Raw genomic sequence first — 26,647 nt, 5'->3', positions numbered from 1 at the left:
CGATAGTACGTTGTCTTCAAGGGCACTTCAAAAAGCCCGCAGTCAGCCCAGCTGCATGTAATGACTCCCGCTCCCTTGCTTAGGGTGGTGTCATCTATTGTTGAGAGAGAATGTAGTGCAATGATGCTGACGAGGTTTGTCCAGCAGAGAGCCTAACATGCCACGTCAGGTGAAAAAATTAGACATGCGAGGAAAAAAGCAAAGGGAAAAAAGAAAAAAAAAGATTGAACAGAGTTGTGATCTAAAGAGCTCCATAGTAAAGTAGTAAAAAGGTGAAACAGTGAGAGCAGCACACTGACGACTGACGTAGCAGTCATGCTAAACACATACAAGAAAGGTTCACTGTGACACCCCACGAAGTTTGGACGTTGAAAGATGAGAAACACAGTTCTGCAGGACATGCAGTGTCAACATTGTGGCCGGAACGAGCCGTGGTTGTTGGAATGTGCTCCATGGCTGGTGGGGGGCCAAAGCATTTCCCCTGTGGCAGTTAAAGTGCCTCCTCTTCTCGTCCCCCTCGCCCCCTGATTAATGGCGCAGGCAGTTCCGGCGCCGGTGCCAGGGGCGCCAGCGCAAGCAGCTGGGAGACCTGAGCCTGCAGCTGGGGCTTCCCCGCGAGGCCCAGGCGCTGTACGCCGAGGCCCAGGAGCTCCTGCGGGGGGTGCCCGACTGGCTCTGGCTGGCCGCCACCCTGGAGGGGGCCGTGGCCGCCACCTGCCCACCCTCCTGCCCGCCACCCTCCTCCCTGCCACCCTCCTCCTCCTCCGCTGCTGCTGCGGGGACGCCACCCGCCACGGCCGACAAGAACGGCGGTGAGCGAGCACGGGTGGTGATGGGCTGTGGGAGGGGGGAAGTGTGGGGTTGCGATGCTGAGCCCAAGACCTGGGTTTGATCCCAGCCAGGGTAGTTTTCTCTTCTTTTCTTTTTTTAAGTCTGGGGAAAAATTAAAACGTGTCTGTGGTGAAATTTGGCTGTGTGTGGTTGACGTTAGTCTCTCCACGGCAGTGTTGTGCCCCATAGGCAAAGTGTAGCATCAGCACACTACACCCCTTTAATTTGTAAATAGGAAAGTTTGAAGCCGTGGAAACAATCTGCATGGAAGAGTTCTTCAGATACAACAAATAAACCTAGTTCTTGTGGTGCCTTACCCGCCGTGGTGGCTCATTGGCTAAGGCGTTGCGCTGCTGAGCACGAGGTCGCGGGTTCGATTACCAGCCGCGGCGGCCGCTTTTCTGATGGAGGCGAAAAGCAAAAACGCCCCCGCGCGTACGAGATTTCGGCGCACGTTAAAGATCCCTAGGTGGTCAAACTCAATCTGGAGCACTCCACTACGGTGGGCCTCATTGCCTCTGTTGCGTCGCTGTGTTAAACCCTACAATCAATCACTTCTAGTGCCTTCACAAGAGCATGAAGACTCACAGGCGGTCTAAACTGACCTGGAGCCCTCCTCGAGAATGCACCTAATAGCCCAGCATGATGGAAACCTGGTTTCAATTCATAGTGGAACAAGGCGTGGAAAAAGACAATGACAGAGAGTACACACCATGCCCCCCCCCTGCCCACTTTTTTTTCTGAATGCATCATTTTGTCTATTTTTCTACTCTGTCTCTTCACACCTTTTTCCCACTGTATTCATACCCCAGGTGTAGCTTCAGTGCTCAAGAGCCCCGAAATAGAGGGGAAGTTCTTTGTTTGTAAAGGATAAAAAACGCTGCACTTCCGGTGCCCGCACTGCGGAGCAGACCATTTTCTCGGTTGGAGACGGCACATTTTTTGGTCATTCTGTCTGTGAAAGAGCTGATGTTTTATCTACTATTGTTGGCAACGAATCAGTTCATTGGGAATGCAAGAACTTTGGCAGCGTGTTTACCCTCGCCACTAGATTCCCACGCAAGCATGAGGGCACCAGATATCCACTCAGAGCGGAAATGAAAACTTGGTAGCAGACACCCAGAGATGTCTGATACAAAACTTTATTCTCTAAACAGCCCTAGTGTGGGCTGTCATGCCGCAGTCTCCTCACTTAAGACGGCTGGTCCGTAGAACTCCCAGAGGCCCTCACTAAGACGATGGCAATGGGCCACCAGAAGTACTTGCATCAACTTCATGTCGACGCCAAAACCCGGGTAGAGCCAGTCCTCCCAGGAAGCCATGCGCCAACACAGGTGTGGTGGTGGGGCTGGTGGATGGCACTTCCAGTAAACGTGTTGCACTGATGGGTAGAAAGGGCGGTTGGGTGCAGGGCAAGTGGGATGTGAGAGTACGCCTGCCAGCTTGTATCTTGCAGTTAAGATTGCAAAGGGTGGTTGCTCAGATATTGCCTGTACTTTGCAAGCAAGCCTGTTGCTGCTGCATTGAAGCCGGTGCTCTCTTGTGGTGGTTGATTTTGAGTGCTGAAAGCGTAATGTGGCTGGCGCCTAACTCTGAACAACTTGTGCATTAGCTTGATGAATTCTGAAGAGAGTACTCTGCAGCCTCTACAGAGTAAGCGTGCTGTGAAGTTGTGCATTTTTTTGCTAAAAAAACCTAGTGCCCTTCTTTTAGCCTTTCGAGGAATCTGTTGTCCGTGGAACTTGATCCTGATCCTTGAGAGCCCTAGTTAGCCGAGCCCCCGCTGTTGTGGCTGCCGCTGAGATTCTTGAATTGCAGGTGAAGAGGGGGAGGCCGTCGCCCCTCCTCCCCCTCCCCCTCCCCCCTCGATGGGGTGCCCCCCGTGGCTGGTGGCCGTGGAGGAGGGCTGGGAGGAGCTGCGGGAGAGCTGCCTGCACTACGCCAAGTACTCGCCCGTGGCACCCATCCTGGCCGAGTGCGCCGTCAAGGCCGCCCGCTGGCTCGCCGCTCACGCGGTCAGTGTACCTCTCTCTCTCAGTGTAGGCCCAGTTGGGCGTGCTTCACAAATTGGAGTGCTCTGCTAGAGGGAAAAACGGCCGCTCAGTTGTTGGGCCATCGTAACAGCTGAAAGTACTTCATTTCTACTTGGCATGGTTCGCAAACGTGGCTTTTTTTACCTACCGCGGTGGCTCAGTGGCGAAGGTGTCGTGCTGCTGAGCACGACGACGCGGGTTCTTTTCCCAGCCGCAGCTTTTCTGCAGCTTTTCCGCAGCTTTTTCCAGCCAGCTTTTTCTGATGGAGGCGAAAAGCAAAAACGCTCGGGTGTTAAAGATTTTGGCGCACGTTAAAGATCCCCTGCAGGTGGTCAAAATTAATCCGGAGGAGGCATCCACTACGGCGCGTCTCACAGCCTGCATTGCAATGGCGCATTAAACCCCACAATCAACCAGATCAAGCAAACGTGGCTTTTTGTTACTCTCAACCATAGAGTGCCTTACAATATAACTAGAGGGGAAACTGACGCTGCGATCGTACGCCTCAGTGGGCGTGATGGGTAGTTCTGGATTCGGATTGGCGCTCGATGGCTTCTGGAAGTTGCTATGGATTGCAGGCAGTTTCGTTTTCGTTTTGGAATTACATGAACGCATTTGCCTACACTTGGTGTTGGGAGAAACTATCAAAAATACGTTTCTCCTTGAACTGTATGCCGCGCGCGCACTGACGCCGCCCTGAGTGGAATGTGTTATTACCGGAGTTGCGAATTCGGTGCGTTATCAATTCATTGCCAGCACAGCGAGCATGAAAACACAAATGACGGCGCTCTGTGCGGCGGAGTTGTCTGCTAATTAGGAGTTGCGGCGCTGCTCATTCGGCAGAGCAATGTATTGTCGAAGCTGACGACGGTTGTGAATCGCTTGGAACAGCCACACCTTTCGTGTGAACGCTGGCTCCTACGGCGTAGACCAGCACTAACGGCGTCTGACAGGGATGCAGTTTGATGAATGTCAGTAATTCAGGCAAGAGTAACTTCTCCAAAGGTAATCAGTTTCTTTTTTCTTATGAGCACAAAACTTCTCTTACTATTACAAACCACCAGCGCCGAAACTTTTACAAGTAGTTTTTAAAGAAGTCCGCGTCCTGCTGTAGTTGACGGAAAATGGCAAACCTGCTCCACAAACCTCCTTGACTCCGTGTCTGGTTTTTATTTAAACGCGCCGTTTTATTTCGTACAGAACCGGCTTTTCGTCACTAACTTTCTTGTTCGCCATGTAATTTGTAAACGGAGAACCGGGCCATAAGAGCTTTTTTTGTCAAAAAACACAATTTGCGCAGCCATAGACCTGTTTCGATCCTACGCAATCTGGTTCCAGAACTACCCATGATTCCCATTGAAGCGTAAGCGTTGCTGCCATGTTCGCGTTGACACTAGCGCCAGTTTCCCCACGAGTTATTAATTATTATTGTATGAAACTCTATGCTCTCAATGACAGAGGTAGAGTTATACCCCTGTCAAACGTGCCTATTTAAGTGCACTTGGGCCAAGTGCACTTGGGCTTCTCCGCATGACACTTTGGCTGTGCGCTGCCAAACGCCGAAATAAAATGCCTTTGGCAGTGGTGTCAGTGATGACAGCTGGCGTAAATATTCTGCAAATTTACTTGAAATTCCAGCTTTTTGTTATATGAGAGACAATGTAAGCAGTTCGTTGTGTTTACATTATTCAACAGCACTATCAGCGTCTCTCACAAGTCCATAAAAAATGCCGTTGAGACTGCGACTAAACGCCGACGGTCATATTTTCATTGTTATTTGCTTCGCAGCGAATCGCAGCAGGATTATTGTTGAGGGAAAACTATCAGAGAGCGTGGATTATAACCGAAAAGACTGCAACGGGAGCACCACCTCAAAGCCACAACAAACCACCGCAACTGGCCACCGCAGAGAATGGTAGCCATGGAGCAACACCTTATCAGGCGGCGCTGGCACATTGTCTGGAGAGGGATTATTTTCTCCTTTATCGTCATTGCCCCGCTTTTCGTAAAAATAAATAAAAAATACATCCATATCTAAATTTTAACATAATTTTTAGACATCTAAACGCTCACTGTTTTATGTTATTTTTCCTGATTTTTGACCCCTGCGGCTGGGACAACTGACTCGGTGAGCCGGCCTGGGTAAAGTGTGTTTGGGGAACGCACTCAGCTTAAAGGGACCCTGCAACACTCTTTGAGCTGTGCAAGTAAACCTGCTCAACATTTAGATTGCACTGCCAGGAATACGTGAGCCAAATATTGCACGTGCATTAGAAGCGGTGAGCGCGCAAATCGCCCTGAAAGACTCGGAAAAAACAACTGCGCTTTCTTCAGTTCTCTTTATTATGCACCGCTGGCATGGCCCAAAGGACGTCATTGAGGCCATGGCTGTCCGATCGGCTGTCACTGGTCAACTTCGCGGCTAATTTCTCACATTTCCTGTGACGATCCCCCGTCGTCATATGCGCTGTGTACGAACCTCTTGTATGTTGGAACCTGTACACATAGTTTTGGTGTTTATTTTGTGTTTTTAGTGGCCGCGGAGTTTGAGTGACGGACTCAAACTCGAGACCACTCGACAACAAATGTTTATTGCTTCAAAAACGCCCCACCAGCCTGAGCACACGCTTGTGATGAGGCAGCCATGCCTGCTTTTTTGTGGCACCGGACCGGAAATAGACCCCTCCACGTTGCGGAGAAAGGGAGAAAACTGCCCGGCATGTGATATACTGAAGGCCACCGAAGAGAATGCCGCGAGCCGCCCCTCTCTCAAGGAGAGAGCACGCAGCTTTCGTCGCATTGTCCGCGGTTGAGTTGAGAGGGAATAGTTATGTGCGATTTCTCATCGCACGTAGTTTTCATTTCTGTGGTCTTTCTGTACACAGATCCACTTGAGGGTGTTGGAGGGCACCTGAGTGCAAAGTTTTCCAAGTTGCTGTCCCTTTTTCTCGTCCTTCCCAGAGGCCCCTGGGTGCAGCCGAGTTTGTGCAGAGTGTCGTCTCCATGAACCTGGCCCAGTCTGACCTCGAAAAGGTGAGGCGTGGTGGGGCGAAAATGTCAAGTTTACATGTTGGTAATTTGAAGGAGTACTGGCACGAAGCTTTCGTGTTACGTTTTTCTCGCTGCTGTGGATGCCCCAGTAATGATAGATTGGCACATTAGACAGTCAGTATCAGTATAAATAATTATTTACAACATCGTTTATTCGTGTCACTTTCGGTTTCGATGAAACGAACACCAAGGCGGCCGCCGCCATCACAGGGAGGCGCTTATGATGTCACTGTTCTCATGATGTCACTGTAGCCAAAGCAGCATCAATTGCAGCCAATTGCAAGTTGTTTTGTCTGGCTACATCATGGGAGCCCTGACATGGGCAGTTTGGGGCGAGGTGCACATGGCATCATGCTGATGTCACAGGGGTATTCATTCCGAGCTTTTTCGGGCATGCAAAGATTAAAATTGATTTAAAATATTTCATACCGAATGATTACAGTTGAAACTTGCTAGGAGATGTCTCCAAATACAAAGAAAGCTTTTTACACCGTTATGTCAGCTTTGAGATTTGGGGCAGTACTCCTTTTTAAAGGAAAGACTTCTTTTAAAATGGCGTCTGACCATTGATCATATTACTGATAGGTACGGATAAGTTGACTAGTCACCATACATTAGGGTTTCGTGTTGTTTGGTCTGGAGCTCACTCATACAGTGCAGTCTATGTGTTATGCCCGTACTTCAATGCGTCCTTGTGCGCATTGCTTAGAGAGGTGGGTAGTAGTGCCAACTTCCTCCCCTCCCCAGTAGGTCGTACCTGGACAGTGCAAAAATTATTGCAAGATTTTTCAGAGTTTGTGGGCTTGCAGAGTATTGTTGGATGAAATTCTAGGCTATCCGTGGCATTGTTAGAGTTGACCGTTTGGTGTCCCTTACAAATTCACCTCTATTGCCTTTTGCCTGGAAGTTCATTTTGGCTACTGCGCAAGAGTTCACACTTGTGCTAGCTAGTGTAGGGCAGTGGCGCTGCCAGAAATATTTTTTGGGGGGGTGTTACATCCTGGCAGCAGAAAAAAGCAAGAAAAAAAGGAAAAATAGCCTGTGCGCAAATATAATTTAATTTTCATTTTCTTATCTAATCTTTTTATTTTATTTTTACATAATATACTGATGTGCAGTGTGAATAGCGAGGGGGAAAAAAAGGCCCAAAATGTAGAGGGGACAGAGAGGGGAATGCACAGCTCAAAAAATTTCGGGTGGTGTTCTGATACCGACACCCTCTTCTCGCTGCACCTCTGGTGTAGGCACTCGTAGATTGCTCTCTAACACCATTTGTAGTTGTTGGTTTGTTGTAGTTATTGCAGTGCTGTCAATATACAGTCATGGTTTGTGGGGTAGGCACCGTGGCATGGCTCACGGTCCCTCCTTTGCACAGAGCTGGGCCTTAACGCAGCCCTGCTTTTAGCTCCAGAGCTTTCCATTGGGGGCACCTGTTGCATACAGCCAGCGTGTAGTAGAGGTTGAGGGCGTGGAGTCCTCAAGGGGTGCGCCTTAGTCCCAGTGCTTTTCAACTGAAGCTTATTGCTCCAGGTCAATCCCAGAGAAGGGCACCTTCCTCGTAGCATCAGTCTGGCCTTGAAGCTCAGCCAAGGTCAAACTGGCACCTAATTGCTTGTTTGTTCAAAAGGGGGTGGTGCAGATAGGAGGAAAAAGCAAAGGGTTCTTGCCATTAAAATAGTATGAATAGGCACTTTCTGCATTCAAGTTCACTGCATATTCACGCCAACAGCATCGAGCAGCACCTGTGTCTTGTCGTGGGGTGCGATTGTGCATACTTTCACTGCGCGCTCTTGGCATAAAAGCCAAGGTTTTGCTTGACATACTTGGTTTAAGCACGTTCTACCACTGCAAATTTGTACCCAAGTTCAGTGTCGCCACTTCTGTCGTGTGCGGGACATCTGCCTATACAGAGTGGAATGGTGCATGTTCTTTTTCTCCTCCCCTTTTTCTCCTCTGGGGGTTGGGGCAGGTGGCGTGGTACGGCTCCCTGGCCCGCCTGTATGCGGAGCTGGGCCTGGTGCGCAAGGCAGCCTTCTACATGCGGGTGGCGGCCCTCAAGTGCATGGTGGGGAAGCCCAACCCCACGCAGGTCGGTGTGGTGCGGCTGGGCTGGCCTCGGCTGGGCTCGACTTGGCTCGTGTGTGCTGTCGTGTGTGGTTAGCCCTTCCAGCCCTGATTTTTTTTTTTTTCAAGCAGAACAGTGTTTTCTGCGTGTTTTCCTAAATTTTAGCGCCCCGTAAGCGCACAAACAAAAAATATAGCTGGAAGTAAAAGTATTACCAGATTTATTAATGAGAAAATTAATGAGGACGTCTCGCAATTAAAAATGTTACGTTGACCAGAGACATCACTTTTGCATATTTTGCTAAACCTTATGACTGTATGAACACACAAACAAAAAATAAGCTTCCCAGTGCTGTATTTATAGATTTACAAGCTTGGGAATAAAACAGCCTCAATTTCGTAATTTCCACTTCACCGGAGCTTTGTTTTTCTTTGTACCGTGCAGCTACAGAAAATGAGACAACAGCGATATATATCGCAATAGGCATCATTGAAGAACAATTCCCCCAAAACTACTAGCTTTGCTTTTGTTCTCTACGCGCTAGAGGAACTTTTATGGGATTATGGTGTCAATTGACACCACCAGGGCCGAAAAGGTGAATGGGTCCTATCGCAGTCTAGTGATTCGTGACGTCGTAATCTGTGTCACTACCTAGGATGTCGGGGTAGCGAGAGGCAAAAGCCACCTCCTCCATTATTGTAAAAGCAGGTGTGTCTATGTCGGTAGATTTGACCACAGTGGATACAAATATACCACCTGCAATGATAGCTGCTTATCAACGCAGAAAATGCCAAGTGTGGAAACAGGTGTCGCTCTTTCCTTTCATTTTCCCCCCCACAACTTGTGGCGTCAAAGGTCATGGATAGCGTAACGGGATTAGTGGAGCTTGCCTACGTGTTTTCCTAGAAAAAATCTGTGCCAACACCAATTCCTGTGCCAACACCACTAAGGTAAAACCTGGGGAGGGGTGAACCAACCATGCAGTGTACAAGTGTATTCTTGGTGCCTTGGCGTTATCGCCAATGGAGATGAAGCCATTGGAGAGTAGAGTTATACAGCTTTGCTGTAAAAGTCTCTTGTCTTGGAAGTACAAAGAATTCTAGCACGAGGCGTAAATGAGTGTCCCGGTGTTTTTTTTAGTACCGTGACCACATGAGACGACGCTTACAACGATGACGGGAGACGCCAAGAGCCCCAGCCCCTGAGCGGCTTCACCCCTAAAAAGAAAAATAGAAAACACAGAGGCGTGAAACTGTAAATGCGAAAATTAATTTAAGATCCTTTGGTGGATCTTCAAATCATACACTGTTTCAACTATCCTCAGCCCTCTAACTGCCTCAGTGGCTGCGTTTGCTCCGTGTAGCAGCGACATTGGCTGCCAAACACTCCTTTTGTTGACTACCAGTATCATGTCATTACTTACTTTCCCAATCCTTCGTCTTTTTTTGCCTATGCTGGCTGCAGATTTAATTCTACAATGCGTTCAAGCAGTCGTGGGAGTCGCGCTGGGCTTCGACTTGTTTCCTCCACGCCAACGTTGCCAGAGTTCCGAAGACAGCTTTTTCCACGTGCTATGTCATTCTCTGCTTCTTTGGTGCTCAGTCTGTTGACAGTAGGGTTGCCACCTTTCCCGGAAGAAAAAAACCGGCAATTCAGATTAGGGGGGGTGAGTAGGAGGTTAAATTTGTGTGTTGAAAAAAAGATGCCACATTTTTTTTTATTGCCGTGCAATGGCATTTCTTGTAGCTTTTCCCTACAGAGAAAGCAGCATAACGCTTGCACTGAAGGTGATTGAGGTTTTGGCTGTTGCTCTGAATGTGCTGTACTGAAGAGTAAACGCACTTGCTGATCACGCCGGCGTCATCGTGCTGTTCCTCTGTTTGGTCCCCTTCCATCTCGGGAATCGTGCTCGGCCGCGCATTTCCTCTGTTCGCGTTTCTTTGCACAGCTTCTCGACACATATTGGTTGCCGTAGTACATGTATTTACGCTCACAAAAGGCCAAAAATAAATAACCGCAACGTGATGGCCAAAAAACCGGCCAATGTCGGCCGGTTTTAGGTGCAGACCGGCAACCGGTCCGCTGTCTAAAAAACCGGTCGGGCCGGTTCAAAACCGATCAGGTGGCAACCCTAGTTGACAGAACAGTGCAAAAGTGAACAGAGTGCTGCAGAAATTTTATCGACAAGGTTTGTTTACTGATAACACGATAAGAAACTTAAGATAAGGTGCGGAAAAGACATTGACCAAGAAAAGAAATGCACAGGACACAGAGATACACAAAAATGCACAGGGGCAGGGTGCAAAGGGAGGTTGTGGAAGCTTGGAAAATCAGCCGGGAAGGGTCGACTTGCACGAGTCATCCTTTGGTCAGTGTACAAGACGTAGAGTTGGTGTTTCTGGGACGATACGTGCGGTGATAGCACACTATACCTGATGGGTTGTTTATTTTTACGGCTAGCGTTATTTTTTATTGATAATCTCTGTATGAGTGTTGATCAGTTGGGTTACGTGGGTCAGTTTGTATATACAGTCTACGCTCGTTACAGCGGATCCGGCAACAACGGACTTTCGGTTACAACAGACCATTTCTGTTGGTTCGTCTGGTACCCATGCATTTTAAATGGAGTCCACTCCGCTCACAACGGACCCGGCTAGAGCAGACTATCGGCTACAACAGACTAAATTTTAGGCGAAAATTGTTTCGACTGAACGTTTATAGCGGACTTCCGCGGGGCTGGCGCCCGGTGTGCTTTTTCGTTTATTTTGGCAAGAAAACTATTATGTCTGGCAACATTGCTGGCAGCCGGGTCGTTGGCGCAGCCAAGCCAAGCCAGTGGCTTTTTTTTTTTTTTTTGTGCGACCAGCGGCGTGAGCGGCAGGGTAGCTGATTTCACTGTCGGATAAATTAAGCGTAATTAACGCTGTTGAACACGAGGAAAAACAGGCTGACATCGCCAGAAGTACAGGCCTGTCTAAGCACAGTGTCCGCTGTACCGTCAAGAACAAGGCCGCTGCCGATAAACGCGACTCCGGTGAGATTGAAAACAGGGCAACCGAATACTCGAAGTGGTGCACTCGGAGGCGAGTCTGCCCTCGTCAGTTTTTTTATGTAATAAAAAACTCGGGTTCAGTGAAGTTCGGCTTTTATTATTCTCACGCATGCATCGTTCCCGTTCCGTTCGGTGAAAAAGGTAAGAAATGCCTCAAGTAGGGGTTGTTCCCCATCCATTGTGTGCAATCTGCCGGTAACCGTGCGCAGTCCAAGTGGTCTAACTTTCGATTTTACAGCTGACCGTCATGAGATTATTTCATTACATCTGTTTCAATGACCAGAATAAAATCGCTAAAAATGTGGAATCTGCCTTGAGGGAACGTCAGGCAGCGATCCGATTTGTTTGACGAACGGTTTCGGGAAAACCTGCCTCGTCGTGAGGGGATTTAAAAGAGCCTAGCTAATGCTGATGGGCACGACTGATGTTTTATAGCTGGTTTATAATTGCGCCTAGTTATATTCTTGCGTTAATTGCTCAGCTCATTTTGCGTCTTTACACGCTTGACCACATGCGCTAGGCCTTTTCGAAGTGCCGGTGCTAAGTTTTGAAAACGGTGTTTACGCGATTCTTTGCCCTCGCGCGAACACTGTGCAGAGGTGCTGCAGGCGTGTAGAAAGAACAAAGCGTATGTACTATGCATGCAATATCGGTCAAAGTACCCACTGTAGAGCTCATAGCCCCCCCCCCCTCCCCTCCCCGTCGGATACTGCATACTTCGGCTACAGCGGACGTTTTTTTCCGGATTCAGAGGGTCCGTTGTAACGGGCGTAGACTATATATATATATATATATATATACATTTAGGGAGCAATAAAACTTGGAAGATGGTAGATAACACAATAAAAGAAAACTTCGAACAAGGTAGCGACCATGATTGTTGCCAACGTTTCAGCAAGGACACTTGCCTTCGTCAGGTCCTTACGAAGGCAAGTCTCTTCTCTGAAATGTTGCCAACAATCGTGGTTGCTACCTTGTTCGAAGTTTTCTTTTCTTATATATATATATATATATATATATATATATGTGGGTCGTGGGTTCGGATCCCACCTGGCCGGCATTTTTGCTCTGCTTTCTTTCTTTCTTTCCAAATTCTTTATCTGTTTCAATGACCTACCACAACCTCCCCTTTGCTTTCCGAGGTTTTTTTGACTGCCAACCCTTATTTCTATATATATATTGAGAGGGAAGCAGGAAAGCAGGCCTAATGCAGGGCGGTGTTTATTCCGGCGGTCGTTACTCAGCAGCCAGCCGAACCAGCGAACTCCGATGATGATTACGATCGCGTGAGCCCAGCGATACGATGATGACACCACACGATGCGTGGGCGAGACGATACTGATGATAGTGTGTTTGGACACAATAGGGAGAATGACCACTCAAGCAATCAATGTGAAGACAGCACTCACATATATATATATATATATATATATATATACAGTAGAATCTCGATGATACGAATCTCGCGGGACCGCGAAAAATATTCGTATCATCCGAAGTTCGTAGGAACCAACACAGACCAAAAAATTGAGCGCTGAAAAAAGTTTTCGTTTATTTCTTTTCTTACTTTCGCGTGAACAAATCCATGATTTTTTCTGCTTTTTTAAAACCCCCACGTCACAAAGCAGTCCTTTCTGGAGCGCGTAACGCTTCGCCTAGCTTCGCGCTTGTCTCCTCAATCCCGGTGTCCAGGCTCGCTACACGCCGCAACAGTCAAGCGTGAACCGCATTGTGCGTTTTTGCACGCGATTCCACGCCTCGGCTTAGCGCGCGCTGTATTTTCAAGGCCGCATTGACGATTTCGCGCCCGCGGTATCTCCTACCTCGGTCAGAAAAAGACGCTGACGACTTGCGAAACGCTCGAGACAGCCCGCTGGCTCCGCCCGAGATGTTTAGGCTTAGCACTCCGGCAGATATTTTATGGGCGCTTTCACTAGCGGTGCGGATGGTGTTTTATAGTACCGTTTTCGCCAACGTTATCAGCTCCTTTACTGCACAAAAAACTTCGTGTCTGCCTTGAGCGGCATTTTAAAGAGCGGCTAGAAGCAGTCGCTCAAGCGGCCGTGCCACTTCGCGGCCGAAGCCCCGCCATGTTGCCGCCGCCGGCCGCGGCGCGCATGGGGCGTGCGGGGCGCGTTTTCGCGAGCAGAAAACAACAGCCCGGCCGTTTCTGGAGAAAGAAGTGTGACAAATGGGGAGAGAGAGCCGTCACTTGCTTGTTCGGCAGTCGGGTGCCTCGCCGGCTCGTTCGTATCATCCGCCGGGCCGCGCAGGTCCTTTCGTAACAGCCGAAATTTTTCCCATTGCAAACAATGCAATTTTGCCGGGACTTTTCAGAAATTCGTATCATCCCGAAATTCGTATCACCCAGAATCGTATCATCGAGATTCTACTGTATATATATATATATATATTAAATGTTGATAGCAGCGCGTCGTACTGTGTATTTCTTGCCTTGGTCAACGTCTTTTCCACGCCTGTTTTCGAGATGCCAAAAGAGGACACATAATGATGAGAGGTCTTGTGCCTGTCTTAGCCCTTGGTTTAGTGTTGCCTTTAGTGTTCCAGCAAGGTTGACAGGCGTCTCTCCATTTCTCACTCTCTCTCTGTCTCCTTTTGTCACACCGCAGTGTTACCACCTGTTGTTGAAAAGTCTACCCGGCTACCGGATCAGCATGGATCCAGGCAAGCCAGCCAAGGGTGAGCTTTCCCGGGTCAAAGGTCGCACAGGGTTTTTTTTTTACCAATGAGATAGAGGGAAGCTCTGAGGGAAGGGTGGGGGCTTTCACAACTTCTTAGCCGCATTGAGGACCTTTGAGTCACTGTAGAAGTGACCTTGGGCACAACGGCCATGTGGCAGCAGCCTGGAAAGGGAACTGCTTGCCTAAAGGCTAATTGCTGTATTTATTCTTTTTTTTTTACTTCTAAAATTCGCAGTCTCAAAGTTATACCCCCCTTATATTCAAAGCTCAGCATATATTTTTTAATTTTTAATTTTGACCCTCCAAACTGCACCCTCGTCTTATAATCGTGACTGCCTTACAATCAAATAAATATGGTAGCTCGTTTTGGGGATATCGAGGGTCGTTGGAGGAGTTTAAGCTCTGAAAGGTCACATCTTACATTCTTGGGGCGGTCTTCCGTAATTGTGGCAGTTAACTGCTGAGGAATTTATAATTACAACCTTGGTGCTGCGCTATTTTGATAGGTGTCTGAAAATGTGGTTTGTTCGGGTCATTGGGTCAGCACTGTCAAACAGGGTAAAAAAAACAAGAAGGAAGGATTCCAGAAAACAGGAAGAGGTGTTTTAGAGATGTGACTTGTACATTCAAATAGTGGTTGTAGGTGTCTTTACTGTTTTCTTCTTTTTTTTTTTTTTAATAGAAGCACCTTCTCATGTTGTTCATCAATGATTCGGGGATGTGGTAATATACATCAAAGTTAAGTAAAGTTAAATAAGTGTTAAGTAAGTTGCAAAGTTAAGTAACTGTCACACGGCCAACCTGTGACAGGTGTTCATGTGCTGGTACAGTGTTCACATAGCATGACTGTATGCTTGTAAAAGGAAAGAAAAAAAAGCAAACACAGCCTGTGGAACTGTTTTGCGTCTGTTTGTGTACACCTCACGAACTCGAGGAATATACAAAAGAGAAGTGAATTACCGGGGAAGGCAAGGACAACAAGAGACCACAGAGAGCATCAATTAGTAGCAGTGTGTGTGTTAGTTGCTCAATGTTTTCAGTGAATTGAAACAGTGATACCAATTACTTGGTTTGGTTGAAGGGTAGTTCTGCCATAGGAGACCCATAAACTGAGAACAAACACACTGTCAAGTATGCGCACACAAAAAAAGTTTTTCACAAACTAATGCACAAAAAATGCCTTGCAGTTAAACTCGCACAGAGCCACCTTTTCTAGGAAGAAGAAACTGCGATTATGGTGTGTTCAGTGGATGTCAGCTGTTGTTTGGAACACAGGAGAACATTTGTGCATGTTTGTAATTCATAAATAGAGACACATATTCACTTCACCCGTACTTTTTTTTCCTCTTCCCTTCAACGTTTTGTGTTTGTGAAAATTGATTTTATTGTACGGTGCTACATGGACCAGCGGGTCCGACGGATGGCTGGCCCCGGCTCCAGATCCAGCTGTTGCAAGACCTGCTGGTCACTGCCAAGAAGATGGACAACCTGGGCTTGGCTGTCAGGTATGGCTATCGTATTTCACACCCCTTCTGCTTGTCTCTAGCGAAAAAAAGAAAAAAAATGTCTGCACGCTGCAGTAAGGGTTCTCGTGGAGGCCTAGTTCACCCCTTGATGCCTCAGTTGTAGTGCTAGCTCCTGTGCAATGCAGCATATGGGGAAAAACAGACAGGAATGCACGGCAGATGGAAAAATGGGAGGAATTCAACGTTTACCGGACTTGCAATAAAAATGGACCATGCTCTGTGTGGGGTTCCGCACCCCCCTCCTCGACCCACAGGGACCAAAAAAAAAAAAAAGATATTTCCGTCTTGAAGTTTTTTTCGTTGTTCTTTTGAGTTGGTGCATTACTCCTAGGTGGGGTGCTTGATCGATTGATTGATTTTGCGATTTCATGCGCCGAAGCTGTAGCCAGGCCGTGAGGCGCGCCGTAGTGGACAGCTCTGGATTATTTGTGACCATTTGGGGATCTCTGACAGCCGAAATCTCAACACGCGGGCGTTTTTTCTATCTCCATCCGAAAAGCGGCCACTGTGGCTGCAATCTGACCAGCTTGCTTGGGCTCAATAGCACAACACCATTCAGCCGCGGCAGCTTTGTAATAACAAGGAGAAAATATGTGAAAGTTTATCGATGAAAATAATGCAATATTTGATTTGGCTCTGACGCAAATGGCGCTATTTGAAAACGTCCAAGTATTTTCGAAGTATTTTGAAATTTTGAAACACTAAGGGACAGTTTTTTTTAATGAACTGGGATGCATAAAATTATTATTCCTCGTTACGATAGAAAAATTCCCCCCCCAAAAACACATGCAAAATATATTCTTTGCAATGATTTTGAACTAGTTGGTCACCAAGTGTATTGTACTTTAAGTGGCTGCGATGAATTGCCACAAACATGCATGCCAATTGCATGCTTGCCAGTTGCAGCACGTTGTCCCACAACTCATTAGTGATCAGCGGCTAACAAGGAATGTTCGGTATCCCCTTCTGCGTTCTTGGCAGTAAACCAATTGGGCCGGTGTGCTCCATTTTTCGCATCCTGGATAACATACTTAAATGGCTCCAAGCTACCTCGGTCAATGCTCCCTGGACAAGAAAGCCGAACTGCACGCTGACATCGTTCCCGGTTTCGTGCTCAAGGGACGCGCAAAGCTGATCTTTGTTTTTTATAATGCAATTTTTCTTTCTTTTATCCATACAGGAGATATGCAAAATGTTGAATATGTTTAGCCTTGCGCTTTTTGACGCTGAGATAAACGTTTTTTGTCAAGACGGTGTTGACGAGGCTGCAGTTGCAAAGCTAGTTCAGTCATTGGGCAAGTTTATTCTCATGCAGTTGGGGTCATTATGATGTCAGTTCATTCTGAATGTTTTTAGGGACCCAGAACGCCATGAGCGAAAGCCGTCTTTAATATTTTGGCTCGCAGGGTGACATTTGCAGCACAGGCGATAACATGCAAGTGCATGGGCTTTTTTGTTCTCATGGGCAGGCAACTGGTATGGTACTGACCGGTGAAATGGTATGGTACTGACGAAGGACGGACTGGTGTGCAAGTGGAGAGGCGACCCCTTAGCTGTATTTTTTGGGAAATAACCAGAGTCTGCGGGGATGTCTTCTGAGCTGCTCTCTCCCCCCCCCCATACACAGCCACCTGTGCCAGTTGCTGGAGTCCCTGCTGGACTGGCTGTCTCCGTCGGAGCGCACCGAGGCCTGCCAGCAGCTCCAGTCGCTGGCCTCCCGGCTCCAGGGTCCGGCCTCCGCCCAGCCCCCACTCCTACACCTTCCGCTAGTCCGGTGAGTCTAACAGGTCCGGTCTCCTGAAGCTCGGAACTTGGCTTTAATTAAAGGGAGACATGGCGAGTAATATGGCTTTTTATTTATGGACCAGATTGAATCAAATTAGGAGCATTTATGTAGCTAGCCATTCTAACAACAACACTGAAATCAGTTTAACAATACCGCGTATACTTTTTGAATGAGAAGACTAATTGCCTGAAACTTGCAATCAGCATAATTAACTAATTAGGCAAAAGTCAACAAGATTTTTATGTCAGTGAGATCAGAAATGTCTATTCTGTGAAAGGAAGCTATTAGATTATAGCATTAGATCCTTTAGGCATAAAGAAAAAAAAAACAAGAAAAGTTTCACCTTCCTTTTGAAATCCGAAATAGTTTCACGTCAGAAAGGAAGTGAAACCTCTCTCTTTCTTTGTGGGTACCTAAAGTAAGTAAAGCAATAACCTGATAGGTTCCTTGCACAGAATAGACCTTCCTGATCCCACTGACGTAAAAATGTTGTTGACTTCTTGCCTAATTAGTTAATTCATTTGGAGCAGCTTTGTGAAGGTAATTAGTCTGGTAACTCTAAAAGTATAGAATACTATATCTTTAACCTGATTTAAGTTTTGTTATTAGGTTAGCTGAATACATAAAATCTCCTAATTTGAATAAATTTGGTCCATAAATAACAAAAATAGTTTTACTTGCCACACCCCCCTTAAAGGGACAGCCCGACTATTTGTGTGCTGTGCACGGCCTCTAGCTGAAGGCACAGTTAATCGCAAGAACGGGAATCTCAACCTGATCTACGCGCATTCTTTACTGTGATTATTACTCAAGCCCATTTAAATGAACCGCTTCTGGTGGTGTTGATCCATTCGTTTTGAACAAGGCTTCCATGCTGGAAATTGAAACAGCAAGAACTACCGTATTTATTCGAAAATAGGTCGAGCACGACTATAGGTCGACCCCCTAAAAATTGAAGTCGCCGAAAAAAAAAATAATATATTCGATTATAGGTCGACCCATACTTTTAAGAAAAAACTTGAGGAAACTTTTTAAAACTCCCATTTATTTACAACGCGGTCACCTCACTGGTTGGAGCCACACACTGCGTCGTCGTCAGAACTTGCGCCGCATGCGCCGCAGTTCATTACCCACCCCCGCCCCCGACTGGCTTTGAAGGCTGAACGGCCAATCCTGCCTCGCAGCGCTAACTGTTGAGCTTTGGTCTGAATATCGCACGCTCCTCTTCCACGGGCAGCCGGAGTTTTTTCTCGAGAGCATCGTGCCTTCCAATTGTAGGGCCACGAAACGCACGACGCAGTCCCCTACAAGCAAAAAGTTCGTCCCGCTGTTTCCGCCATCCCCTGATCAGCTTTTCATTAACGTCTAAGTCTCGCTGAGCGGCGCAGTTGTTCAAGTTCTCAGCAAACAGGATCACCCGCCGCTTAAAGTCCGACGTGACATCGCGAAATGCGCACGAGAAAAACGTTATGTGCGGAAATCACAACGAAGCAAACACAAAGAAAGCGCATGAAACGGAGAACGGGAGATAGTAGAGACAGCGAGCGAAGCAGGCAACGCCGTTCCGTTCACGAGGTGGCTACGCTAGGTGGCGAAAGTCACCTTTACCCCCACCTCGCGCTAGCCGCTACCGCGGCTCCGAAGACACCAAGCCAAGCCAATCTGGCTCTCTAGCCAATACGTCAGCTCGCTTATAGTGCCTAGAATATACTAGGCACTATAGTTCGGCCGCAGGTAATGCGCGATAGCCGGCAGCCTCCATGGCCGGCAGTGACTGTGGGTGGTTTTCTTACGCTGATTGTTTTGTTATTTTTTCCCTTATTTTCTTGCCTGTCTTTGTTCTAGATGCTCCGCGCTGCCGCCTCAAATTGAGGAGCGCCGGGCGCGACGGAGAAACGGATCGCTCGGTGCGCTCGCCATTTTTGATCACAACTATAGGTCGAGGTTCTTCGGTCACGATTATAGGTCGACCCTCAATTTTTAAGCACATTTTCGGGAAAAAAAGGTCGACCTATATTCGAATAAATACGGTATTTTGTTTGTACTGGTCGGCATCTATTTTTTTTTTCTTTCTAATGTACCCTTCCCACCAGACGGGATTCCATTATGCTCCTGGCTTGATGACCTCTAGCTTGTATAAAAACCGACATTTTAGAGTACACTCAAATTCAGAAGGACCCCTGGGCTTTGTTTGAATTATCAGGAGTTCTTATAAATATGGCTCCGGGCAACATACCAACTCGTGTTGTAATGAAACGTTCGCATATATTTAGTAATACAACAGTCACACGCAATACTCAAGTGCTGTTCACACTTTGAAGAAAAATAGTGAATGGATGACTGGTTCGATTGTATGAGAGTTCAAAACAAAGATTATGATACCAGCAAGGACAGTCACTTGAAGTGTATGCGGGTAATTGGCTTTATTTGAGACTGTTGGTGATAATTCAAGGATGCAAATGTGCAGTTAGAAGCGACAACTTCAGGAGCTATTTCCTGGCAGGGAGAAGCAAATACCTAGTACGAATTGACCAAATTTGCGCAGTGGAGCAGTTTGAATTAGGCGGCTTCAAAATACATTGAAAATATAGCGGGGCAACCAAAATTTCTAAATTTGTTGGAAATTACCAAAAGTTTGAATTATCGCACGCCTACCGTATATAGAGAGGTAAGCACGAGGAATTTCTCAATAAATTGGTGGAAACAGTTCTAATTCGGCAGTAAATTTTCCGGAGTCTAACAGGTGGCAGCTTGTACTGTGTAAACATGACGCCACCATACGTATGTGAACAGTTCCATCTGTTTCAAGCCGTGGTTCAAAATCCACATAAAGGAATAAGAAAGGCTGGACGTTATCGTTGTTTCAGCCAGGGACAAGGTTTTAAAGGAGCACTGACACGAAAATTTTATGTTACACTTTTATTGCTTTTAGCGGTGCTTAATGGTCTGGCCAACCCGAAACAGCACTTCAAATACTCCAGCGCGCGATAGTTGATTACATTTAACGGCCTGAAAATCGTTTGTTTCAAATTCCCGCGCTTTCATCCCAAACGGCGCACATGACAGACTCCCGGCCTGACCTCACCGCTTTGTGCGGACGTCACCGGCGCCCGCTTGAGAGGGTGTTGCGCCCGCTCGCCGCTCGTGGGGCCGCGCGCGTGAAGTGACGTCACGAGCTTTTGATGAGTGCTGCCGCGTCACTTCGTTTGGCTTCACGGGGTGATGTCACGCTGATGTCCATTTGCTGAGTGCCGCTCCGCGCGCTGCTCCGTCGGCGCGATAAATGAGATCCAATTGAACTATGTTCTTCGCGTCGCAGGCCGCTCATATTTCAGCCTGAGTATTCTGTTGAGTGAAGGAAGCGAACTGTGCAATAATGTTAATGCCGAAAATTGGTTTCAGTGCTCCTTTAAGCCTCTTTTCATCTCACGTACAGTTAAAGGTGTGTTGCCGCGCAGGTTTCTGTCATAGTTGCCAACATTCGTTTTGGCCGCATAGATCTAAAAATTCCGTTTTTAGATGTCCTAGGGTTCGGTCAAGAAACCTGTTGCGGATTGAGGTGTTTTAAATAAGGGGTTTTCTTTCACATAACGAGTACTATATACTTCGCAAAAGCTAGTTGTCTGTCCATTTAAAAATCAAACCGGGACATTCTTGCAGTGAACGCCAAAAAAGAAAAAGGAAAAAGGAAAGGAAAAGAAAAAAATGGGACAGGGTACATTTTGTACAACAAAATTCTGTTCCCAGACAGGGGTACTTCCTGTATGTGCGCAGCACCATCTACTCGTTCTTTGGAACTCTGCTCACAGTCTCTTGGGTAGCTGGTAAAAGAACTCCCACTGTTTGGCTTCAGAAGCCCAGGGGTAGAGCTGTGAGTTGTGATACAATTGGCTTGGGTTCAACCCCAGTGGGATTTGTTTTTTATTGTAAAATGTTCTCCAACGTTAATTGCATGCACTGTAATGTGGCGGTTTGGTGTCTTTTAGGTTGGTGTAGGTGTGGGTTGTAGCATATCAACACGTTGATTGGCTCTTAAAACAGTTTCCTTTAATTTTCACGCAAACTCTGGGGAACTGGTCAGTGTTTCTGATTTCTTCCCACTGATTTCGAATATGCCATCATTTCCCGAGTTTGTCAATTAGTTCCCAAGATAGTTGCACATAACTAGCCATTTTAAGAGGAACAATACACAAAAAAAAATAGACAAAACAGTGTTAGTTACAGAGCTGTGATATTCATATTTTCCAACACTATGAACCCTGGTGAATGCAATAATTGAAGCTGTTTCTTGACGCAGTACCTGGAATTCACTTCACAGCTCATTAAACTTTGAACCATTTTGAATGGCCATTTCTTTTATGCATTGTACTGCTGGTCACGTTCATGCTACCGTGTAATGGGATAGTTGAAAATGGAATCTTCCACTCCATTCATCTGCGGTATGTATACTGGCAGGGACGGCTATTTGTTGCTATCGTGAGGCTTCAGCTTGCACTGCGGAATACATTGGGAAGGGGCTGGATTTTATTATTATTATTATTATTATTATTATTATTATTATTATTATTATTATTATTATTATTATTATTATTATTGTTGTTGTTGCTGCTGTTGTTGTTGCTATCTATCCCTTCAGCTTGTGCCACGGAATGCCTCGTGGTATAGATTGCCTCTGGAGGAGTCATTTTTCTGTTACTGACGCCACTTCTTTCTCTCAATGGGCCTTTGAAGGCTTTGAAAGTGAAGGCTGGTACAACTGGACATAGCATGTGCACAGATCATTTGGTTTGTAGTGCTGGCGTATCGGTATGCGTTCAGGTATTTTTGGTGGGTGCTGTTTGAAGACCCTGTTTAATTAAGGGGGGACACTGCTCTTAAAAAAAAAACTTCTTGAATTTTTCAGCAAACTCCGTGAAACTTGTCAGCCTTGCTGCTTTCTCTCCCCTTATTTCAAATATGCCATTATTTTTTCAGTAAGTCGACTACAGTCGAACCCCGCTACAACGAACGCCGCTTCAACGAAATTTCCGCTTCAACGAAATATTTCCAATTCCCCGTCAGCTAGCCATAGAAGTCCATGCAACAAAGTCCTCGCCACAACGAACCATTTGTCTGGCTTGCTTTCGCTTCAACGAAATTTTCGATGATTTGGGCTGGGTTTGAACAATTATTTGACAATAAAATAAGCATAGCGCCAGCTATCTGTAACTTTTTATACATTCAGGACGCTTAGTTTCACCGCAAATGCGCGTTGCGACCACACCGCCACCCAAAACAAAACAAAAAATAACTCATAGGCGCACGCCATTGCTTGATGGTGATAACGATGTGGCTGGCCGTCTTTACACGAGGCGCAGGCCCGCTTCGCCAAGGCGGAGCCCCAGAGCTACAGCCAATCCGTATCCAGTTGAAATTGCATGAATGTGCTCCGCTGCTGGCGTGGTGCCATCATGTATGCGCTGTGAGCAGCTGTCCTTGCCGTTTTCCTTCTACCATTCTTCATAGCCAAGAGCGAAAATCATGTTTGCGCGTTTGGTCTTGAAGCCTAGTCATCCTATCTTAGTCGCGAGCGCGTGGTCATGTTTAATGCAAGCGCGCGCGTCTTGCCTGCCAAGGTCAGTAGCTGCCGTGCCCTGTCAGAGGATAAGATAACGGCACTGCTCCTGCCACAAGCGAGAGGGGGGCTTCCCACGGCCTAGCAGCTATCTGCAAGTAATCAGCTCAGTGGACACGCCTTGTTGTACAGCGATACGTTTTGCGCCTGCATATCTTCACCCCCCTCCGTAACGCGTTCTTTGGGTGCAGTGAAAAAACAGATAACCATTGGTATGTTTGTTATCCGAATAAACATGAGTTATGGCTATGGCTATTAGTTATGAGAACTAATTTTACAGCTCATTCAACTTTGCTGGCACCACTGGCAAGGAACCATTTTGAATGCCCATTTCAAACACCAAAGTTTAATGAGCTGTAAAATTAGTTATGAGCAGTGCATCAAGAAACCGATTCTCTTATTGCACTCACCAGGGTTCATAGTATTGGAAAAAGTAAAGATTACAGTGGTATGAACAACACTGTTTTGTCTATTGTTCTTCCAGAAATGGCTAATTATCGCTGATTATCTTTGGAACTAGTCGACTTACTCGAAAAATAATGGCATATTTGAAATCAGGGGGTAAAAAAGCAGCGAGGCTGACAAGTTTCACGAAGTTTGCTTAACAATTAAGGGAAGCTGTTTTGAGAGCAGCGTCATGAAATGAGTGTCGTGAGAGCACTGTCTTAAAGGGACCCTGCAACACTCTTTGAGCAGTGCAAGTAAATCTGCACAACGTTTATATTACACTGCCAGGAATACCTGAGCCAAATATAACACGTGCACGTGAAGCGGTGAGCGCGCAAATCGATGTGAAAGACGCGGAAAAGCAAACCGCTCTCTCTTCAGTTGTCCTCATTATGCATGGCCTGAGGGACGTCACATAGGCCATGGCTGCCCGATTGGCTGTCACTGGTCAACTTCGCGGGTAGCTTCTCCCATTTCCGTCGTCGTCATCGCTGTGTACGAACCTCTTCTATGCCTGAACCTGTAGGCACAGTTTTGCCGTTTCTTTTGTGTTTTGAGTGCGCGCGGAGTTTGAGTGATGAGCTCAATACTTCCCTTTCAACGGGACCACTCGACTACAAACGTTTATTGCTTCAAAAACGCCCTACCAGCCCGAGCGCGCACTTGCAAGCAGCCACCCATGCCTGCTTTTTTGTGGCACCAGACCGGAAATAGGCCCCTCCGCGTTGCGGAGAAAAGGAGAAAACTACCCGGCATATGATATATCGAAGGCCGCCGAAGAGAACGCCGCGAGCCACCCCCCCTCTCCGGGAGAGAGCGCGCAGCTTTCGTCGCGTTGCCCGCGGTCGAGTTGAGAGGGAACGATTATGCGCGATTTCTCATCGCCCGTAGTTTCGTTAATTGTGAACGGATTTTCATAATTCTTGCGGGAGGAGATTTCTGGGACAATAGACTTTATCCCAAAATACATTACTAGTAGTCGATGGCAAGTGTTGCAGGGTCCCTTTAAGGGGGCCAAGAAAACAGCATACAACCTTGTTAATTGTGAAAGAACTAGTCTTTGGTAACTCACTGAGCTTCACTGCAGCTATGAAGGAGTTTGTAACCGAAAAAACTCGGGAAATGTCGAAAAACTTGCAAATTTTCCGCTACACTGACATAGTATGGGGAGGAGGGACGTAACATAGGCTAACAGTGAAAACATATTGGTTAGTGTGTTAGCGACATGTTGGCTTTCAACTGATATCTGGTCGAATGTAACTACCGGCCCCCGGTACAATTGTCCAGTCTTGTTTGTTGGTGGTGGCTTAGGTTAATGCCGGCCAATAGCACGAACAAGTTTCTGTGATGTCATAGAGAAATCTTCGAAAAGAGACTGGGGGGGTTGTCACTGCTTCACCTTTTTCCCTAATGTTGCCCTCTATTACCATATTTTCACGCATGTAACCCGCCTCTGCGTATAATCCGCACCCCCACTTTCAGACCGCCGGAAAAGAAAAAAAAAATCCTCGCGTGTTGCGCGCACATTTGATACAGGAAAGGCTGTACCAAAGCTACTCCTCAAGCAACACATCACATGCTCTGTAGACAGATTGACATATATTTAGCAAGTAGAATATACTAACTGCAAGGCGAAAGTCACAATTCACTGATCGTCCTTGTTTTTTCTTCTTTGTCCTTGTATGTTTTGCACAAACGCTGCTATGGAAGTTATGTCAGTGTTACTGCATAGGAGCTTCACGGCACAGCGCGCATTGCCGTGAAGCCGTACTAAAGGAAATAAGAACCCCACCTATTATCTGCAGCCCTACTTCGCCACTGAAATTTTAGCATTTTCGGTGCGGGTTATACGCGCGGAAATACGGTATTTCTTTGAGATTTGCGATAAACTTGATGGCATCGTCACAGGAACAGAGCAGACTTTTCAATGCAGAAATTTGGGCGAGTTGGTGATAGGACTTTGACATGGTAAAAAGCACAGTAGACGGGGACAGAAGACAGTAAACACGAGAGTGATTAGCGCTCATCCCGTGTCACTCTCTCTTCTTCTGTCCCTGTCTATTGTGCTTTTTACCATGTCTAAGGAACAGAGCTGTCTCTTTAACAAACCAAACTTGGTGGTCTAAATGAATTTGGAACCCTTCAGTACAGCATGCCTCCATAGTTCAGCTGTAACTTCTCCACAGTCGATCAGCAGTCAGTTAGCAAAGCAAGCTCCCGTTTTGTCTGGGTGGCCTCTTCAATTTTTGAGGGCTGTCTTCCCCCTCCCCTTCTCTTGACCGCAGGCGGTTCCAGCCCCAGGCCCCCGCTCCGCATCTGCGCCCCCTGCGCCTGGGCTCCCACGGGGGCGCCCAGGGTGGCGGGGGTGCGGGGGGCTCCTCCCAGAGCCCCTTCATCTTCTCCCCCCTGCAGCCCCACCGGCGTCCCGGCCGTCCCCCGATGCTGTGGGTGCAGGGGGAGGTGGCCGCCGTGGCCCTCCAGCTGGGGAACCCTCTGCCCTCCGAGCTGGCCGTCCAGCACATGGTGAGGGGGAGAGGGGAGGGAGGAATCATCATCATCATCATCGTCATCATCACCAGCATATTTACTACGCCACTGCAGGGCAAAGGCCTCTCCCATTGATCTCCAATTGCCCCGGTCCTGTGCTAACTTTGACCGATTTATTCCCGCAAACTTTTTGATCTCATCCGCCCATCTAACTTTCTGCCGCCCCCTACCACGCTTGCCTTCTCTAGGGATGCACTCTGTTACCCTTAATGACCAGCGGTTATCTTGCCTTCGCATTACATGCCCTGCCCACGTCCATTTCTTCCTAATTTCTACCAATATGTCCTTAACACGCGTTTGTTCCCTGACCCACTCCGCTCTCTTCTTGTCCCCTACTGTTACACCTATCACCTTCCGTCTATCATCTTTTGAGGACGACTCAGCGAGTAATGGAACGGAAGACAAGAGGGAGGCAGGTGGGCTCGAAGGGCAAAGGCACCTCAGTGGAACACACTGTTGGGCAAGTTAGGGCATATTTGGTAAAACTTGGAGCGTGAATCAACAAGGATGACAGAAAGACACTTGTGTTTGCCGTCTTTCTGTCGTCCTTCTTGATTTGCACCCTAGGTTTTACCAAAGGGCAAAGCATTCGAGGGTTTTTGAAGCAAAACACTTTCTCTGCCTCACTGATGGCGTTGGATGTCATGCCAAAACGCACTGCAGGAAAGGCAACAACTTTACACAATGGATGTCACATAGTGATACTGATGACGATGATAAGCGGGGGCACATCAAGCACCTCAAGAAGACACTTTTTGATGGTCGGAACTGAATCTGGGGTCCCCGGCGTTACGAAACCCATGGCTATCCGGTGGCACCGTTCCGACACTGTCAGAGCAGCTTCGCTTTTTAACCATCCTTCACGTAAAGGCCTACTGAAGCACTTTTAAAACCGGGTAAAATTCTACTTTTTACAATTATTACATTGGTCGGTTTGTGCCTGTAAACTTTTTTCGGCATTTTTAGCTTGGGGACAGCGGTATCTGTCGCTAA

The 26,647-nt window shown here is 47.2% G+C and overlaps 1 protein-coding gene across 1 annotated transcript in view; it reads left to right on the top strand.

Moving 5' to 3' along the window:
• LOC144165788 (trafficking protein particle complex subunit 9-like) overlaps nt 1–26,647 on the top strand; it is a 94,704-nt gene that overhangs the window by 9,806 nt on the left and 58,251 nt on the right. The window contains exons 5-12 of the mRNA XM_077695562.1: nt 541–812; nt 2,650–2,846; nt 5,826–5,897; nt 7,885–8,004; nt 13,663–13,732; nt 15,143–15,239; nt 16,888–17,034; nt 25,393–25,630. Of these exons, the coding sequence (XP_077551688.1) occupies nt 541–812; nt 2,650–2,846; nt 5,826–5,897; nt 7,885–8,004; nt 13,663–13,732; nt 15,143–15,239; nt 16,888–17,034; nt 25,393–25,630 (1,213 nt within the window). The remainder of the gene's footprint in view (nt 1–540; nt 813–2,649; nt 2,847–5,825; nt 5,898–7,884; nt 8,005–13,662; nt 13,733–15,142; nt 15,240–16,887; nt 17,035–25,392; nt 25,631–26,647) is intronic.

Source organism: Haemaphysalis longicornis, unplaced genomic scaffold (genome assembly GCF_048455015.1).
Source record: "Haemaphysalis longicornis isolate Haplotype H1 unplaced genomic scaffold, Haemaphysalis longicornis Haplotype H1 scaffold_15, whole genome shotgun sequence".
NCBI lineage: Eukaryota > Metazoa > Arthropoda > Arachnida > Ixodida > Ixodidae > Haemaphysalis > Haemaphysalis longicornis.
Note: the sequence above shows the minus strand (reverse complement) of the source record. Positions and strands in the feature narration are given on the sequence as shown.